We start from the raw sequence: 19,007 nt of genomic DNA, 5'->3' as shown, positions 1-19,007 counted from the left end.
TGGGTCAGATTAATAAACGTGCTCATTTTTGTCACTTATAAAAAGGTGTACAATGGCTGTGATAGTTGTAGAAAGTAGTGCTCTATACAGTTACGAGTTTTGTTAGTCTCCTAGGATGCTTGAGTATGACAGCTCTCTACCTTCTCGTACATGGATGACAGGGACGGACACGCAGAGAGTAACTGTGCACTAGTGCCAGTCCCCGCAGAGAACGCGAATCCAACACAGCGAGCGAGAGGGGGAAACCTGGTAGCAACTTAAGTAAGCACTTCTCGACCTGTCGAACTCCCTAATCTAGCGCCGGCGGTCCTACTCTCCCTCCGTCCCGCCCCTTCCCGCGCTGATACCTTTTCCCGGCAAGCTTCAGTTTCCTCCGCACCGCGCCCCCTCCTTTTTCCGGTGTTACACGTCATCATTCTCGCTTCCCGGTAACTAAGGCGATGGGGGGACTTCCTACTTAGGCGAACGGAAGTCATGTTGGATCAGGGTGAATCCCTGAGGCGTGCAGGTTGCCCCTAGGAAGCAATCCGGCAGGCGCTGGAGTTTTCTGAAGGACAAACGTTTAGAGGTGAACGTGGAGGAACTTAGGATCTGAGGAATTTTGGTTTTGTGGATCCAGGCACTACCGTCTTGCCCTATTCCAAGATGGCGGCGCGGCTTCACCGAAAATCTTGCTTCCGCTCCTCCGCCGGAGAGGCCCTTTTTGATTGGCCAGCGGACGGCGCCGTGGAGTGACGCACAGGGGCGCTGACCAGTCGGCTGAGAGCTGAGCTGGACTTCGCAGAGGGAGCCGGAGCGGGTCTCTAGCAGCTGTGGGTGCGGACGCGGCTAGGTGTACGGCTCCTACCAGGTGAGTGGGAGCGCCGGTGATGGGGGAGCGGAGGGTATGGACAATAGTCTCTAAAGGGACCGAGTAGGTGCTCCAGGGACGAAGCCTTCTCTTGGCGGCTCGGCGGGCAGAGGAACTGAGGGACTCAGTGTCCCAGGGTTCCGCTGAGAGTGACGCGTTCATCGCCTGGCGGTGTGGCCGGCCGGCTTCTGGCTCGGGGACCCTCCGAATCGCGGGGTGCAAAAGGATTCAACCTTCTTTTTTCAGTTGAGTAACCCGAAATGTGGGTGAAATTACTTTTGTTTCGTGGCAGCTGGAACTAGGACCCAGGTTTTCCGACTACTCTTCAAGCGTTAAACTTTGCTTCAACTTGGCTACTGTGTCTTGGAAAGTTATGCTTTCATGGGATGAGTGCGTTCAGTTTTTCGTGTGTTTGTGTGTCTTTTTTCTTTTTCTTCTTTCTTCCTTTCTTTTTTTGCAGATACTGCTACAAAGTCTTCAAAGTTCTTTCATTCACTCATTCATTCAGCTATTAACCTCTTCAGAAAATCTTCTTTCAGGATGTGATGTGAGCCATAAATCGACCGCCCTAGAAAAATGCACGTTAGCACATGCACACAATTTTGCATACAATTTCATAAGATGTATTGACCCTCTGAAGTCCCCCGTTGGTTTTGTGCCCAGAGTTAAGAATCCATGCTCTAGAAGAGGTGAGGGGAGGAGGCAGTGGGAAAAGGAAAGAATGGGTTTTAATATGTAGCTGCCTGGGGACATTGGATGGAGTCAGTACCTTTTAATAATGAACTGTTTTGAATGGGGAAACAGTTATTTAATGAAACCTTTAGAGGTACTTGCTGAGAATTGTGATATTAGAACATGCTTTTATTCCCACCCGAGTTATTCCTTTGCCACTCAGGTAGCTGCAGAAGTGCATCCTGTGTAAGGGTGCTTCAGTTTCCTGCCGTTGCCGTAAAAAACAAATACATGACTTAGCGTTTCAGTTGGAGCAAACATTTGGAATTTTTGTGGTTTGGGCTGTGTGTAGTAAACGAATTGGTTCATTTGCTTTTCTAGCAATATAAAAACCATTCCCTTAGTCCACGTTATTTACAGTATGTATGGCACTTCTCGTAATAACTTATTAGAGACAATTATTCAGCACTACATGAAGTGAGCACTAGAGGCTACTAATCATGTGGATTCTTTAATTTGCCTGTTTTTCCATTTTTCTTGAGGGGCTTGTTCCCTTGAGCCCTAGTGGCTGAGATGTGTGTTAGCCTTAGCCTAGATTTAAGATGTAAACAGGATGTATGAAACACTCAATGGAGTTGGCATTGTGGGGTTTGAAAAGTTTAGTCTAAATAGTTATTTATTGACCATAATCTTTTGAGGCACGAGCATAAACAACCATGGTGAGGACAGAAGACCTGGTGAAGGACTCATTCAACATGGTGGCAAACCTAGCATTGAAATTTTGGTGATCCCAAGTAGAAATACTTTGGCTCAGAACTGGTGGTGCTTCTCATTAGTCTTCAGCTACTTGCATCTTAAAAATGATCAAATCATGGTAAAATCCCCACACCTTTTATTTATTTCTTTAAGTGCTAGAGAGGGTTGAGAAAGGAACAATAGTCAAAGATAACTGTGAAGTTAATTGGCTTTTGGGGGTCAAAGGGAAGGGAGATGTCATCCTACAGTGACTGGTTCTTCCGGACTAAGTGTTTAAAAAATGTTGGGGCGCCTGGGTGGCGCAGTCATTAAGCGTCTGCCTTCGGCTCAGATGTCCGTGATCCCGGACTTCCAGATCGAGTCCCACATCGGGCTCCTCCGCTGGGAGCCTGCTTCTTCCTCTCCCACTCCCCTGCTGTGTTCCCTCTCTCGCTGGCTGTCTCTCTGTCACATAAATAAATAAAATCTTTAAAAAAAAAACAAAAAACATTGCATTGGGTGACTGTCTTCTTTTTTGAAGTTTAGTTCAAGAATTTCACATAAAATCACAGCTTTATCTTCAGTTTCTTTTCAGACTATGGCAACGTATCTGGAGTTCATTCAGCAGAATGAAGAACGGGATGGTGTGCGCTTTAGTTGGAACGTGTGGCCTTCCAGCCGTCTCGAGGCTACGAGAATGGTTGTTCCCCTGGCTTGTCTCCTTACTCCTTTGAAAGAACGTCCAGACCTGCCTCCTGTACAGTATGAACCTGTGCTTTGTAGCCGGACAACTTGCAGAGCCATTCTCAATCCACTTTGGTATGGATTCTGTTTAAAACTAGTGAAAAAGAATACAGTAAATTATGACTTTCATGTGACTCTCATAAAAGTGATTCAATTTGGGCAGGTCATCAGATTTGAGTAGAGAAGTGAATGGTGAGATTCTTACGTGGTGAATGCTTATAAAGTCTCCCCAGCCTAATACTCCAGATAAAATTGGAACTTATGGGAATGAAGTAGAAGTAAAGGGAAAGGATTTGAAATTCACTTTTTTTCTTTTTTTTGCTAATTTCAGTTTGCTTTTGGCCTAACTGTAGATTATATTGGTGCTTTTTAAAGCATTTTCCAAAAATGAAAAGCTTTAGACAGTTTTCTCATACTTACCTCGTATGGTGATGCTGTTTGGCAGGGAGTGATAGGCAGGGGAATCACAACTCTTAATGATTGTTAAGTGTAAATTTTTGTACCTGAGATAGTGACCTATGACATTGCTCTTAAATGTGGGCATTATTTGAAAGAATCTTCTAAAGAAGTGAAGGGTATCAGAAATACTCTTTAAAAGGTAAGACTTTTATATGAGAGAACATTTTTTACTTCATTCCCCTTGCTTTTACTTAATGTCCCCATGTGTACGATGCTGCTGCTCTTCTTTTGAAGAGATAGCCATTGCTTATTAATTTTCTAAATGTAGAAAGGGGGAAAGGAGGTAACTGAAGCATTATCTTTAACCAGTTCTAGGAAGTGTATCAACCCAGAAGCATGCCTCCCAACTTTTTTAAAAAGTGAGCTAGGTGAGGTGAAAGTCAGCCAAGTTTTCCCTGTGCATGAAATGCGCTTTTAGTATTGAAATTTAGTAGTTTCACATATCTGAACAATAAAGATGTTAGAAAAATCACACAGATTATGTTAAGATAATAAGGCAAAAGGGAATAATCTATAATTTATATAAAATCATGAAATTTTAAATATTATCAAGGAACTTAGAAAAGAGAAAAAAAGATTTACAAATTCTTTGTTGCTGCTGTAGGAAGAAAATTTTTGGTGTATTTAACAGCCAGAACTCTTAGCTGCAGTGGACGTTTGCATACCTCCATCCGTTCATGCACACACACAGAAGTGTATCTATGTGATTTACTGAACTTGAGGATTACATTTGGATGCTTTCTACATTAAAAATGAAAATGGTACCCAGCTGTAATATTTATCTTTCTCACAGTCAGGTTGATTATCGAGCAAAACTTTGGGCCTGTAATTTCTGTTTCCAAAGAAATCAGGTATGTGATTTTTTTAAGTGTTTTTCTGTGTTTCATTTTGGTGGAACTACTCTAAAAATATTAAGCGAAGTTGAATTTGTGTCTGCCCTGGTAGTCATCAGTTTCTGCTGAACTCAAGGTGATAGCTTTTCTTAAGCATAATTGAACATTGAACATTTGTGATTTCTCTGTTGAATGGTGACTCAGTTTTGTTGTGTGGGTTTTTATCATTTAGTGTGGAAGGACAGAGAATTCCCTTTTTTTATGTGCTCTGTTAGCAGTGAATATGTTACCATAAGAAAACAGGTATGTTGTCTGTATTTCATTTGGCTTCAGTTTATTCTAATCGGGTAGTGTCCATTATTGAATTTTCATTTTTTGATCTTTGTAACTTTTAGGGTCCAAATACCATTGTTGAGCCTCTTTTGATTTCAAAAATTTAAAACTACTAAACTTAGAAGGAGCTAAAAAATGATGAGAGTTGAGAGTTCATTTGTTTACAGTGAACTGTGTTGTGATTCTAAAACTGGGTTGTGATGATCTTTGCACAACTCTGTACATTTACTAAAAATCATCAAATTGTACATTTAAAAGTATGAATTTTATAGTATATAAAATACACGTCAGTAAAGCTGTTAGAAAAAACTTAACTGTTCCCAACATAGTATACAGTGCTCTAGTAGATCTTTTTTTAATTTTTAAAAATATTTTACTTATTTATTTGAGACAGAGAGAGAGAGTGCGTGAGCACAAGTGGGGAGGAGGATCAGAGGGAAAGGGAGAAACAGACGTCCCCGCTGAGCAGGGAGCCCAAGGGGCTTGATCCCAGGACCCTGAGATCATGACCTGAACCGAAGGCAGATGCTCAACCGAGTGAGCCACGCAGGCACTCTATAATAGATCTTAAAGTATTAATAACATGCATTTATTTATTCTTATATTTGATTATAATTACAATTAACAATCTCATTCTCAGATACATCACACAGTAAGTCCAGCGATTAATAGACCAATCAATGTACTAAGTATAGGCCTGGAAGTTATAAGCAGATACCATTCAAAATTTACCTCCGCAAGAGATTCAGAAGTATATGCAAATCTTTTTTTTTTAAAGATTTTATTTATTTATTTGAGAAAGAGAGTGAGCGAGAGAGCAGGAGCAGGGCGTAGCGAGGGAGGCAGAAGCAGACTCCCCAGTGAGCAGGGAGCCCAGTTCAGGGCTCGATCCAGGGACTCCAGGGTCAAGCCCTGAGCCAAAGGCTGATGCTTAACCAACTGAACCATCCAGGCGCCCCAGTGTATGCAAATCTTAAAGACCTATGTACACCCTATTACATTCAGAATTGAAGTCTGTGTTTAATATAATATTTTTTTAAGATCTTATTTTTAAGAAATCTCTCCACCCAAAGTGGGACTTGAACTTAGAACCCCAAGACCAAGAGTCACATGCCCTCTTGACTGAGCCAGCCCAGTGTCCCTTAGCATAATTTATTGTAAAAATTCTAAGGCATCAAGAGACAAATCTCAGCAGATCTGAAGGGGAGTCCATAGAATGGGCAAAGATATTTGCAAATCATAAATCTAATAAGGGATTAATATCAGCTCATTCAGGGGAGAAGATAATGGGGAGATGTTGTTTACAGGTTCAGAGTTTCAGTTTTGCAAGATGAAAAGAATTCTGGAGACGGATGGTGGTGATGGTTGTACAACATTATGAATATTTAAGATTACTGAACTGCACTGAGTAAAGATTATGATGATAAAACTTAAATGTATTTTACCACGATAAAAAAAATTGGGGAAAAAAATCAATCTATAAGCTATGAATTTCAAATATTTGCAGAAAATTTTAAAGACAAAAGAAAATGCCTGTGATAATATATTAAGCATAAAGAGCAGGTTGCAAAATTATATATACAGGATGGAGCTCAGCTGTGCTTAACTAGAAAAAGTCTGAAAGGAAATAAATACGCTCATGTGTTCACAATAGTGATCTCTAGTTGGTAGGAACATGAGGGTTTTTTCCTTCCTCTTTTATTTACATATTTATTTGAGAGAGAGAGAGAGGATGAGCATGAGCGGGGTGGGGGAGTGGAGGGCAGAGGGAGAGGGAGAAGCAGAAGCAGAGTTCCTGTTGAGCAGGGAGCCTGACAACATAGGGCACGATCCCAGGACCCTGAGATCATGACCTGAGCTGAAGGCAGATGCTTAACCAACTGAGCCACCCAGGTGCCCCCCCCCCTTTTTTTAAGTTTGTTTATTCTTTTTTTTTTTTTTTTAAGATTTTATTTATTTATTTGACAGAGATAGAGACAGCCAGCGAGAGAGGGAACACAAGCAGGGGGAGTGGGAGAGGAAGAAGCAGGCTCATAGCGGAGGAGCCTGATGTGGGGCTCGATCCCACAACGCCGGGATCACGCCCTGAGCTGAAGGCAGACGCCCAACTGCTGTGCCACCCAGGCGCCCCTGTTTATTTTTTTTTTCAGTAATCTCTACACCCAATATGGGGCTCAAGCTCACGACCCTGAGATCAAGAATTGTACCCTCTTCCGACTGAGCCAGCCACACGCCCCTTTTCCTGTTCCTTGTATTTTCCTGTACTTGCCAGTTTTTCTAAAATGTACATGCAGTATTTTATTGATAACAGCTAAAATAATAAACCCAAATAAAAGTGTTAGACTTCCATATAAACTATTGATGAGACACCTAAAATCTGAGCCCTTATTTTGCAGGGCAGTGCTTAAGAAATGGTTTGTTACAGTGCATTTTTTAATCATCTAGAAGTTACAACATACCCTAATAGGTTTTAAAAAGTTACAATTGGATGTAAATAAAAAGCAGGGTTATTGATTTAAAATTTTGATATATATTTTTAAATGCAGGCTCTGATTTAGGAGTTTGGATGAGAACTGAGTCTGCATTTCTTTTCTTTTCTTTCTTTCTTTCTTTCTTTCTTTCTTTCTTTCTTTCTTTCTTTTTTTAAGATTTTATTTTTATGTAATCTCTATACCCAACATGGGGCTCGAACTCAACCCTGAGATCAAGAGTTGCATGTTCTACTGACTGAGCCAGCCAGGCGCCCCAAAAGTTTGATTTTTGTATTTTAGTTACGTGTTCTATGATTTACAGAATTAATACATGGTCATTACCTATTTTTATAAATGGAAAATAGAAGGTATATCGTAAATATCTTTCACTCCTAATAAAAGATTGCTTTGTTTTCTTCTCTTCAGTTCCCCCCCGCTTACACAGGTATATCCGAAGTCAATCAGCCTGCTGAATTGATGCCCCAGTTTTCTACAATTGAGTACGTGATACAGGTAACTTCTTTGTCATGCATTTAATGAGCGGTGTTAAATACTGAGTTTCTATTGAAATACTTTGTCTTTTGCACCCCTTACTTTTCTGGGCAATTTAAAGCTGTGAAGGCAAGAGGATCCTGAACACTTGGTCGTGGTGCATGTTCACTTACTGGCATTACTTGGTCTTGATAGGCAGCTAGAAAGGGGATCGCTGGTTGAGTTCAGCACCTGTCCCCCACAGCCTTCTCCAGCTTTGTGCTGGTACTCCGTCTTATAGTCAAGCTTAAAAACCGTAGGTTCATCCTTGATTTCTCTTTCTTGTGCATTCCATATCCAGCCACTAGGAAATCCCACTGGGTCTATATTCAGAATCTATCCACAGTCCAACCACTTCTTTCCCCCCACTGTTTTTGTCGTTGGCCAGCCACTCACTTAAATTACTGGGCCATCTCTTAACCCTTCTTCACTTATATTTGATTCTTAACCCAGAAGCCAGAGTAACTCTTTAAAAACATGTCATGTTACTTCTGTGTTCAGAAACCCCCAGTGGTGAAAATGGCTTTCACCCAGAGTAAGAGATAGTCTTCAAAGCCCTGTGTGGACCAGCCCTGTGTTATCACTTGGGCCTTAACTTGTATTAGTGTCTCATTCAGCCACGTGGGCCTCAGAACTTTCCTTGGGCGTGCCAAGAATGCTTCTGCCTGTGGGCCTTTTCCTCTAGCTCTTCCATAGTCTGGAATATCTCTTTCCCCTACAACTGTATTGCTCCCTCCCTCTCCTCTGGGTTTTTGCTCTAACGTTACTGTCTTAAGGAGGCAGCCCTGACATCTTAAGTAATACTGGAGCCTGCCCCCCACCTCTACTCCTGGCAGCCCCTTGTCCTCTCCATTCCAGAAAGTCAGCAGCTTGAGGCAGGCAAGGGTCTTTGTCCTTTTGGCTCACTGATGTATCCCAGGACTTGGAACAGTGTCTGGCGCATGGAAGGCAGGCATTCAAAAATGTAGAATAAATTGTTGGATACCAACAGTTTCTACATTTAGTTTGTTTTAATGTAAGCTGTCATTTAATGAGGTGAGTAAAAGTTAGATGTCCTTATTCCCTGTCAGTAAATACAGATGAAGAGTTGTTATTTACATACCTGATTTGTTTTAAAAAGAGCTGGTTTGGTCTGTTTGTGTACTGATGACCATGCTGTGTTTCTTTGCATAAAGCGAGGTGCTCAGTCCCCTCTGATCTTCCTCTATGTGGTTGACACGTGCCTAGAAGAAGATGACCTTCAAGCACTCAAAGAATCCCTGCAGATGTCCCTGAGCCTCCTTCCTCCAGATGCTCTGGTGGGTTTGATCACATTTGGGAGGATGGTGCAGGTTCACGAACTCAGCTGTGAAGGAATCTCCAAAAGTTACGTCTTCCGAGGGACAAAGGATTTAACCGCGAAGCAAATACAGGTTTGTACCTTGTTCGTACACAAGCAGGAGGAGGGAGATTTCTTAAACATGAATTGGCCTTTGTTATGGGAAATGCGTCTTTCTGGTTTTTTTAGGATATGCTGGGCCTCACCAAGCCTGCCATGCCCATGCAGCAGGCAAGACCTGGTCAACCACAGGAGCAGCCTTTTGTTTCAAGCAGGTGAGCTACCAACATAGACCGTTGCACACAGTAGTGGGCGTGCAGGGCAATCCACTGGACTGAGGGAAGAAAAGTGTTAGAAGTGTTAATTTGTTACTTTTAGAGAAGAAAATAAATGATTAAGCCTAAGAATATTTAACGTTTAACAACCTCTCTAACAACCTGGTATATAATTGAAACTCATAACTAAGTTGTGGATGTGCACGTACATATGCATGCACATATTTGTGTGGCTAGGTTTGCTCAGAATGTCTTTCCTGTTAGTGTCGTACTATCATAAATGTTTTGAGACCACTGTATTCAAGCCTTTCCCTCCTTTTACACTTGGCCGTTCTCCTTTTTGAGCCTTAAGTAAAACTAGGAAAACTGAAGGCTTCTGTGAGGTGTCCTCCAGCAAAGCTGAGACCAGGCACTTCCTTTTCTCAGCGCTTTGAGTGCCTGGGGCTGCCTGGGGCCAGGTTAACAGTCAGCAAACATGATAAAATGCATTGCCTGACATGCTGGGGACAGCTGCTTACTGTGGTAAGAAACCAGTGCTTCTCTCTGTATTTACTCCTAAGGCTCACAAGAAACACTTGAGAATCACTTTATTTATTTTTTATTTTTTAAAAGATTTTACTTATTCATTTGAGACAGAGAAATACAGAGAGAGAGAGCATGAGCAGGGGAGAGGGAGAGGAAGAAGCATACTCCCTGCTGAGCCAGGAGCCCGACGTGGGGCTCAATCCCAGGACCTGGAGATCATGACCTGAGCCAAAGGCAGATGCTTAACCATCTGAGCCACCCATGCGCTCCTGAGAATCATTTTAAAGATCTTTAGAATGGTGAAGGTCGGGGTGCCTGGGTAGCACAGTCATTTGAGCATCTGACTCTTGATTTCAGCTCAGGTGATGATCTCAGGGTCATGAGATTGAGCCCCGTGCTCAGTGGGGAGTCTGCTGGATATTTCTCTCTCTCTCCCTCCCCCCGCACTTCTGCTCCTCCCTGCTGCGTGCGTGCCTGCACACATGCAGGCACGTTCTCTCTCTCTCCAAAATAAATAAATCTTAAAAACAACAACAACAACAACAAAAGATTGATGAAGGTGGTTCACATACAGGAACTTTACATGGATTGAATTCATGTTAGACCTGTCTGTAGGATTTATTTGCTGCTTAAATTTAACTAAACTTATCTGTTTCTATTTAAATTCAGCTTTTTTCCATGCTCTGTGTGTGTGTGCGTGTATGTGTATATATACACATAAATTGCTGTATATTCAGCTTTAAACTGTATTCTTAGATAAAATTGCTTTGAAGAAAAAAATTGCTAGTTTTTACTACTATGAGTAATTATTTTGAAGAGCTATAACTGTCATTTAGGGCTAAAGACCAGACTACTTTATTAAAACAGGATTGATATGTCGATTGAAAATCATGCAGATTTCTGCAGCCTGTTCACAAGATTGACATGAACCTCACTGATCTCCTTGGGGAGCTGCAGAGGGACCCATGGCCCGTGACTCAGGGGAAGAGACCTTTGCGGTCCACCGGTGTTGCTTTGTCCATTGCCGTTGGCCTGTTGGAGGTAACTCAGAATTTACCGGGGTGCCTCAAACCATGCAAGCTTGTTCTAGCAAGTTGTATTTGCTAGGCTTGTTTAAAAATGAGTTGTGACCTAAGTCAACTGACTGCGTTAATGTATCAGAAAACGCTTCAGTTATTGTTATTACCCACAGTGAAGGAGCCCCATACTGTTTTGAAAATACCAGAAGTTTTCATGAGAAACACAAAGCCGTTAGGGCGGTGGCAAGTGTTCACAGTGAATTAATAAACGTGTATGAAGCCGTCCGGCTAGAAGGCATAACACTGCTTTTGTGCATTGTCATCTGTGTTATTTTCTGCTATCGTCAGTATTCAGCACAGCTGAAGAGAACTGTTTGGAATGTTTTTTAGGGAGACGGAATCATACTCAGGGTGGGCTGTATGTTTCTAAAATGCTGCCATTTACTGTTCTAGGGTACTTTTCCAAACACAGGAGCCAGGATTATGTTGTTTACCGGGGGTCCCCCCACCCAAGGGCCTGGCATGGTGGTTGGAGATGAATTAAAGGTTCCTATTCGTTCCTGGCATGATATTGAGAAAGATAATGCACGTTTCATGAAAAAGGCAACCAAGGTAGGTGCTCCTGACACAGGCTGTAATTCTGGTTACCCAGTGCTGGGTTTGGGCTGCTCTGGAGTGACAGCTAGTTTGCTGAGGCCATGCTTTGTGGTCAGCAAATTGCTCTTGCTCAGGTGACCTTCCAGGTCTTGGCTGCTGTGAAATTGGTGCCCCAGCTCTGAGTCCTTACTTGGAGTGGGTGATGGGGGCGCCTGGGTGGCTCAGTCGGTTACTTGGAGTAGGGTGGTCTTAAAACTGCTAGAAGTGTTTTGAGATTGAAAACTATATGTTTATTGGGTGTTATAAAGAAAACTGTCTCCATATTCTTATGTTTGGTTACTTCCATTTGGTATAGTAAGATATGCTTGGTGAATAATTTTGTTTCCTAAAGGTAATTTTTATCCATTCACAGCACTATGAGATGCTTGCTAACCGAACTGCTACAAATGGTCACTGCATTGATATTTACGCTTGTGCCCTTGATCAGACTGGACTTCTGGAGATGAAGTGTTGTGCAAATCTTACTGGGTATGTTGACACCTGGGAAAATAGAGTATGTGTATTTTAAGGAAAGAGAAGTGAGTAATGGAACCATTGGAATGTGCAAGGCTGACTTAGATAAGCTTTCAGAAGGCTCCAGGCTGTGGTGTCTGTGGCAGGGAGGGTGTATGGGCCTCTTGGAGAAAGAAGCAGTGATTAGCAGGAGGTTGCAAGGTTCACTATGAATGAATCATATCAGAGTAACTTCACTTCTTCCTTAGAGTTGTCACAGAATCTATAATAGGGCAAGCAAGCAAGCATGGAGTATGTGGCCTTCAGCAAGCCACTTCCTGTGAGAAGGGGGGGGAATAGGGTCTGAATGCCAGAGCAGTTAGGAGACCCCTCGCCTGACTTAGTAACCGCATGTCACGCCCAACATGGAGCATGAGCCCAGGCTGGAGGGTGCACAGCAGGGCGTGCCTGGCGCCTAAGTCCGTATCACGTAGACAGGTCACAGCGCAGAGCCATAGTGCCCAAGGCACAGTGGGGCCTCACCAGCAACCTTCAGGGCTCCCGGAGACTGATGAGAAGTGTACCTCCTTGGGCCTCGCCCCAGACTTGCTGAACCAGACTCTGAGGATGCAGCCCAATAGTCAGCTTTTGCACGCTGTCTAGGGCATTCTGTGCACGTGCGTGTGAGAACTGCTGGTGTGCACCACTGGTCTGAAGCAGGCTGCACACCAGACTCTCCCAGGGAGCTTTATTGTTTATTTTTTTATTTAAATTTTTAAAATTTCATTATTATTTATTTATTTAAAGTAGGCTCCATGCTCAGTGTGGAGCCCTGCCGGGGAGCTTTAAAAGCTACTTTTGCTTGGTGTCTTGTCCCTCAGTGATTCTCGTGTAGTGAGCGTAGGGTGCAACCCAGCATCAGCACTTGTTAACCTTCCCTGGGTGTTTGTAACATGAAGCAGAGTTTGAGAACTACTGGGGTGGACCTTTAGTGTCCAAAGTGTGGTTGAACACAGGCAGCATCAGCCTCGCGTGAGAGCTTGTAAGGAACTAGCATCTCAAGCCTTACCCTAGACCTTTTGTGTCAAAACCTGCATCCGATCCCAGGTGGCTTGCACAGAATTGTTTGAAAAGTACTGGCATAGAGCTGTGGGGTGTTCCCGAGATTGTGCATTTCTAACAAGCTCCCGGGTGACACTGCTGGCTTTCACTAAGTAACAAAGGGCATGTAGAAAGTAGAATCCAAGTCACTCGAAGCAGTTCCAGAGAGCAGCAGATGTGTTAGGTGACCAAGGCCCAAATGACACTGACAGAGCTATAGCAGTGAGCCACATTTAATAAGCTGGATTCCTACCAGTAGCCTCCAGGAGCTCTTGTATTAGAGCATCCACGGAATAGCCTTACTGTGTTTGTGTACATCCCTGAGTTTACACACCAGAGTTTGTGTGGTGTGTGTGTGTGTCTGTGTGTCTTTGTGCCTGCGTATCTCTTCTGTGGAAAGGGACCATCACTTTTATTCGATTCTCAGTGAGGTCTTTGACTCCTGAATAACTTGGTATTTAGGTCACATAATCTGTTGCACAAGTATAGTATCGGAAATGTGTTAGCAGTGACATTAAAAAGAAGTCTCAGAGGTTTTAGTTGTGGCTCAATGTGAGCCAGCCATTTGGGATGACTTCCAGAAAAGGCAAGGTGATCATAGGCTGTGTTACAGGAATTGATTATCTTCGGAGAAGATCATAGTCTTGGTTTCCTTGGTGCCAGGCACACCCAGATTATATCATCTTCCATTCTGAGCATTTCAGTTTCAAAGGGATATGTAGAGAAACTGGGGGTGTTCAAAGGCAAATGGTAAGAGTGGTGGAGAGTACTTGAAACTGTGTCATAAGGAGAATGATTGAAGGATCTAGAAAAGATACCACTGAAGACAGATGGGACGTGAGATCTATATTCAACAATTGAAAGCCTCTTCTGTGGAGAGGGCATCAGATTGGTTGATTGCGTATATGACCAAAGGGGAAAACTAGAACCAGTGGTGGGAGCTGCTGGGAAATAGAATTTCACCCAGTATGAAGAAAGCAACTCTCAGCACTGTCCATGCCTGGAATGGACTGCCTGTGGCATGTGCTCCTGGTGCAGGAGGCGTTCAAATCTAATCTGGGTGATAACCTGGCAGGTATGTTGTAGAGGGTTGGCTTGAGTCAGGATTAGGTTTGTGTGAGTGCAGCGGAGGTAGGCAGCCAGGGCTGGGATATTGGTTTCATCTTCATTGGGGCTGAGGCCTTTGCTATGCTGCTCCACCACCTTTATGTGCTACCTGCAGTTCAGGATGCTAACTGGGCTCACTGTGTTTGAGCAGCAGGAGAGAGGAAGAGTCAAAGAAAGACACATGCCTTCCCATGAGAATGCCTCCCACAAATCACAGAGGCCATTTCCAACAAACAAACCTGAGTTATATGGCTATGTGCAAGGCAGGCTGGAAATGTAGCCTTTTTTTCCAGGGAACCATGGATCCCATGACTAAGGAAGGGGTGGGAAGGGTGAACATTTAGGGCCAAAGAGTCATCTCTGTCCCTAGAGGGGTCAGGCAGTCTGAGATAGCTTGACCAGATGATCTTGTGTTCTGCCCAGTTCTGAAATCCTGTTTGGTGATCGATGGCTGGATGCATAACTTGTATCAGGCTGTGTTTATCGGCCCCAGTATGTGACCTGCTGAAATTTTGAACGGTATTTTCCTCTAACTTGAAATAGGCATGAATATAGGTATTCACACACTAGAAGAGATAATTCACATACAGCCAAAGAGTCAATGTTCTGAGGCAGTGAATTAACTTGAAAAGAATCTGCCGCAGGCTTGGGAATTTCCCCTACCAGAGAAGAGTGAGGGGAGCTGGACACATTTCCTCAGTAGATATAACCTATTAAACCTGTAGGTTTATCAGCGAAGGGTTCTTTTGTTTTCTTTTTCTTTTGAAATAATTACGGATTCACAAGAAATTGCAAAAATAGTACAGAGAGTTCTGCCCATACTCTTCCGCATAGCAGCTTCCAGCAGTAGCATCTTACAGAAATGTAGTGCAGTGTCAAAACTGGGAGCTGACATTGGTATGATGTAATGAACTATATTACAGAGCCTACTTGGATTTCACCAGTTTGTACGGGCACTCATTTTTTAACATGCGGGTATACAGGGGCACCTGGGTGGCTCAGATGGTTAGGCTTTGGGCCAGGTCGTGATCTCTGGGTCCTGGGATTGAGCCCTGAGTTGGGCTCCAGGCTCAGTGAGGGGTCTGCTTCTCCCTCTCCCCCTGCTTGTGTGCTCTCTGTCTCTTTCAAATGAATAAAAAAAAGTCTTAAAAAAAAAAAGTGGATATGCATAGTATGAGACTGTATCATCTATCAGTTTGTGTAACCACCACTGTGTTCAAGATTTAGAACTGTTCTAAGGAGTCCTATCTTAGAAGTCTTGAAAAGAGTGTCTTTCTTAAGTACACATTGAACTTGCTGTTTCCCATTCAAGTTAGCAGCACCTTCATGGGCATGGGGTTTTTTCCTTTTTTAAATTATTGTTTGTGAACACCAGGGAAGCATCCAAATGGCTTTCAGTCATGCTAAACGTTCACTTTCTTCTTTCTTTCCTAGAGGCCACATGGTGATGGGAGACTCTTTCAACACTTCTCTCTTCAAGCAGACGTTCCAAAGAATTTTTAGTAAAGATTTCAATGGAGATTTCCGCATGGCATTTGGTGCTACTTTGGAAGTGAAGGTATGATAGCTTTCTTTTTTTTCTTTTTCTTTTTTTTTTTTTTTAAGATTTTATTTATTTATTTATTTGACAGAGATAGAGACAGCCAGTGAGAGAGGGAACACAAGCAGGGGGAGTGGGAGAGGAAGAAGCAGGCTCATAGCTGAGGAGCCTGATGTGAGGCTCGATCCCATAACGCCAGGATCACGCCCTGAGCCGAAGGCAGACGCCTAACCGCTGTGCCACCGAGGCGCTCCTGATAGCTTTCTAATGCTTCAGTGGAAGATTAGTGCTCTTACTTACTTAGTAGTCAGACTGGTAGAAGCCTCACCTTGCTGCACCCAGACATCTAAAGGTAAATTAAAAGGTTTCCAGCAAAACAGATGAAGAAGGTATATTGATTCTATCCCTTTGCTGCTTGAAGATGACCTGTATATTAATTAACGTTCTAAACAAAGTGTTGTCTGGTTCCCCTGCAGGCTCTGCTCTGTCCTGCTTTAGGACAGCAGGCCTCAGAAGGGGTGGTGGGCTGAGCACAGAGGCAGCCACATGGTGTTGGGTGCCCTCCCCCCCCCTCACTGCCGCCAGTATAGGCCACCATAGTCACAGAACCATGTTTATATTTAGCACCTGGCTGCAGACTAGCCAGAGTACTTGAAAATTAGTGCAGCACTGTAAGTTTGGGTCTTGTTTTTTCTTGTAGGGACTGAAAGCCCTGCACACTTGATTCTGAGTCATTGAGAAAACATTAGAAGGAGCTGTTACATAATGGGATTGGGATTATTACTTTGAGATTTAGAAATAATCATTAAATCATTTAGATTAAACTTTAAACAATCTTCTCAGATGTTTGAGGTGTTTTTTTTTTTTTAAGTTGAAGAGGAATAGACTTTAATGAATTGAGATTTTAAAATCTAAGTATATTGGCCTTGTTATTATGTTGGAGTTCATGGATTAAGTATTTTTAAAGCAACATAAAATGGTATATTCACTGATGAGAAAGTATAAATAATTACGATTAAGTACATGGGATTGGGAAAAAGTGTATATTGTTGGTAGAATTGTTATCTTCTTTGTGTATAATAATTTCAAAGGTGAGGGGGTGCCTGGCTGTCTCAGTCAGAAGTGCTTTAGACTCTTAATCTCAGGGTTGTGAGTTTGAGCTCCACGTTAGGTGTAGAGATTACTTACATAAATAAGCTTTTAAAAAAAAAAAAAAAGGTAAGGTAGATCCTTGGTTTAAAAAAAAAAATCAAAAGTGAGAGTTGAAAATACCGCATCATTTTTGGAACAAAGTTAATGCAGTTTAAAGGAGGATTTTATTCAAGTTTGCATCGGATGTTGTGGGCATGGAAAAGCTTGTTAAGAGCGTGATCATTATAGGATTTCTTCTCGGTGGAATAGTAACGCTGCCATGCTTTACCTCTAAATTTTAATTGTGTCTTTTGTGAAAGGGTGGTTTTCAGTGGATTTTAACTTTCTATTCTTGTGTATTTCCATTTTAGACCTCTCGGGAACTGAAAGTTGCAGGAGCCATTGGTCCTTGTGTGTCTCTGAATGTGAAAGGACCATGTGTGTCAGAAAATGTAAGGAAAACTCCATCATCCTCACCTCCTGTGCACTGAAATACTAAGGATTTAACCCATTATAACCCTTAGAAATGTCAGAGCAGGGTGATCTTACATTGTGTCACCTGTTGGGATGTGTCTGTGGCGAGGCAAGAAGGGCCAACTCTTACTGATGACCACAACTCTGAGAGATGGTGTCATATCTGTCTGTCCATCAGTCTACCCAAAGGGTCAGAGAGAGGCTCAGAGGAGTCAAGTATTTTGCTCGCTGGGTCAGAGCTGATAGGAAGGAGCTAGAGCCCAGGTTCCCCTGACCCCACTGTCCTTGTCTGGGTCTCTGGGCCAGTGAGCCACAACGTATTCTGTTTAGCAAGGCAAGCATTCAGCAAGATCCTTCAGGAATAAACCTCTGTGCTTGTTGCCCTTAGAGGTGATACCTTGGTCTCACTTCTCAGAGACCGTTTTGAGGTGGGTGGGCATGAATGACTGTTGTGTATGCAGATAGCTATGTTCTTTGGGTAACAGCTTTTGAGAACATGTGAACGAGGTTAAGGTAAACTAGGTGGTGAGGTGGCTTTGCCGGTGGCTCACTTCCTCTGCTTATACTTTAGCTGCCAGGAGACAAACCACTGGGTCCAGTGAGGCCTGTCCAGGGTAGTTCTGGGCTGGGGTTGTCCCAATCCCGTCCTTCCCTCGTTGTCCTCTTCAACAAGACAGTGGTCTTAGAGCCAGACATGGATACAAGGCACAGATCTACCCCCACCAGTCTTGTGTCCCGGACAAGGTATTTGTTTGCTCTGGGATTCAGCATCTTTAAGTGGGAAGTCAGGATAGTAATAGTACCTCACTTGACAGTGCTGTTGGAAGGGCTAAAGGAGTAAACTCAGGTAAAATGCTCAGAAGAGCCCCTGGCACGATGGAGGCTCATGCCAGATTTCATTTTTCACATCCTCACTTTGTCTTTGTCAGCAGTGAACATTCGCTTAGTGACTACTTTGATTAACCTTTTGTTGAAGTTGCCAGAGGCAAAGTGATTTCAGAGAATATTCCTGTAATCCCTTGGGCAAGGCAGCTGGCTGCCCCAAAGCCCATCTGAGTCACCCGTTACCCCAGTGTACTAAGGGACTCGTACCCCTAATTCCTGGCGGGGCTTCAGAAGGCTGCCCTGTTCCCAGATAGGTTCCATACACTTAAAATCTGCTTAAGAAGGTAATTTTATGGGGGCGCCTGGGTAGCACAGTCGTTAAGCGTCTGCCTTCAGCTCAGGGCGTGATCCTGGCATTCCGGGATCAAGCCCCACATCAGGCTCCTCCACTGGGAGCCTGCTTCTTCCTCTCCCACTCCCCCTGCCTGTGTTCCCACTCTTGCTGGCTGTCTCTCTGTCAAGTAAATAAATAAATTCTTTAAAAAAAAAAAAAAAGTAATTTTATGAATCAGTACGAGCCAATTAGCTGTTCTAAGATCCGGTAGGAATCATCCATGAGATTTTGGGAGGGGCTTGGAGGATGCAAAGAAGGGGGAAATACAGTTCAACCTACAGAGAAGCTTCAAGAAGAGCATAAGGAATTCTGTATCTGCACCATTTAGAGTCAGTGCTTGTTAACATTTGGTCATACTTGCTGTCCTCTTTCTTTGTAATATTTGCTTTGTCTATCTGGTCATTATCTGTCTGTCATGTTCACTTTATCGTACTTCACAGAACCTTGGAACAACAAGCTACAGAGGTCACGGCACTTAGTCTTTCAGTGTGCATCTTCTAAAATTAAGGATGTTCTCCTACCGCAACATATCAAACCTAAGAAAACAGTAATTTGCTAATATCATCTGTGTCTAGTCATAT

General features: G+C 43.1%; 1 protein-coding gene across 2 annotated transcripts in view; it reads left to right on the top strand.

Annotated features, from left to right (window-relative positions):
• Positions 1–479: 479 nt before the first annotated feature.
• SEC23B (SEC23 homolog B, COPII coat complex component) overlaps positions 480–19,007 on the top strand; it is a 41,122-nt gene continuing 22,594 nt past the window's right edge. Inside the window, exons 1-11 of one of the 2 annotated variants that reach the window (XM_008710035.2) lie at positions 480–850; positions 2,853–3,076; positions 4,254–4,311; positions 7,524–7,610; positions 8,804–9,040; positions 9,136–9,221; positions 10,643–10,787; positions 11,219–11,377; positions 11,775–11,890; positions 15,497–15,620; positions 17,105–17,185. In XM_008710035.2, the coding sequence (XP_008708257.1) occupies positions 2,856–3,076; positions 4,254–4,311; positions 7,524–7,610; positions 8,804–9,040; positions 9,136–9,221; positions 10,643–10,787; positions 11,219–11,377; positions 11,775–11,890; positions 15,497–15,620; positions 17,105–17,185 (1,314 nt within the window). In that variant the 5' untranslated portion in view covers positions 480–850; positions 2,853–2,855. Of the gene's footprint in view, positions 851–2,841; positions 3,077–4,253; positions 4,312–7,523; positions 7,611–8,803; positions 9,041–9,135; positions 9,222–10,642; positions 10,788–11,218; positions 11,378–11,774; positions 11,891–15,496; positions 15,621–17,104; positions 17,186–19,007 lie in introns of both variants that reach the window. The other variant, XM_008710034.2, reaches the window with a different exon arrangement.

This window comes from Ursus maritimus, unplaced genomic scaffold (genome assembly GCF_017311325.1).
Source record: "Ursus maritimus isolate PB19 unplaced genomic scaffold, ASM1731132v1 scaffold_22, whole genome shotgun sequence".
NCBI lineage: Eukaryota > Metazoa > Chordata > Mammalia > Carnivora > Ursidae > Ursus > Ursus maritimus.
The sequence above is the reverse complement of the archived record's forward strand: the minus strand, read 5'-3'. Positions and strand labels throughout refer to the sequence as shown.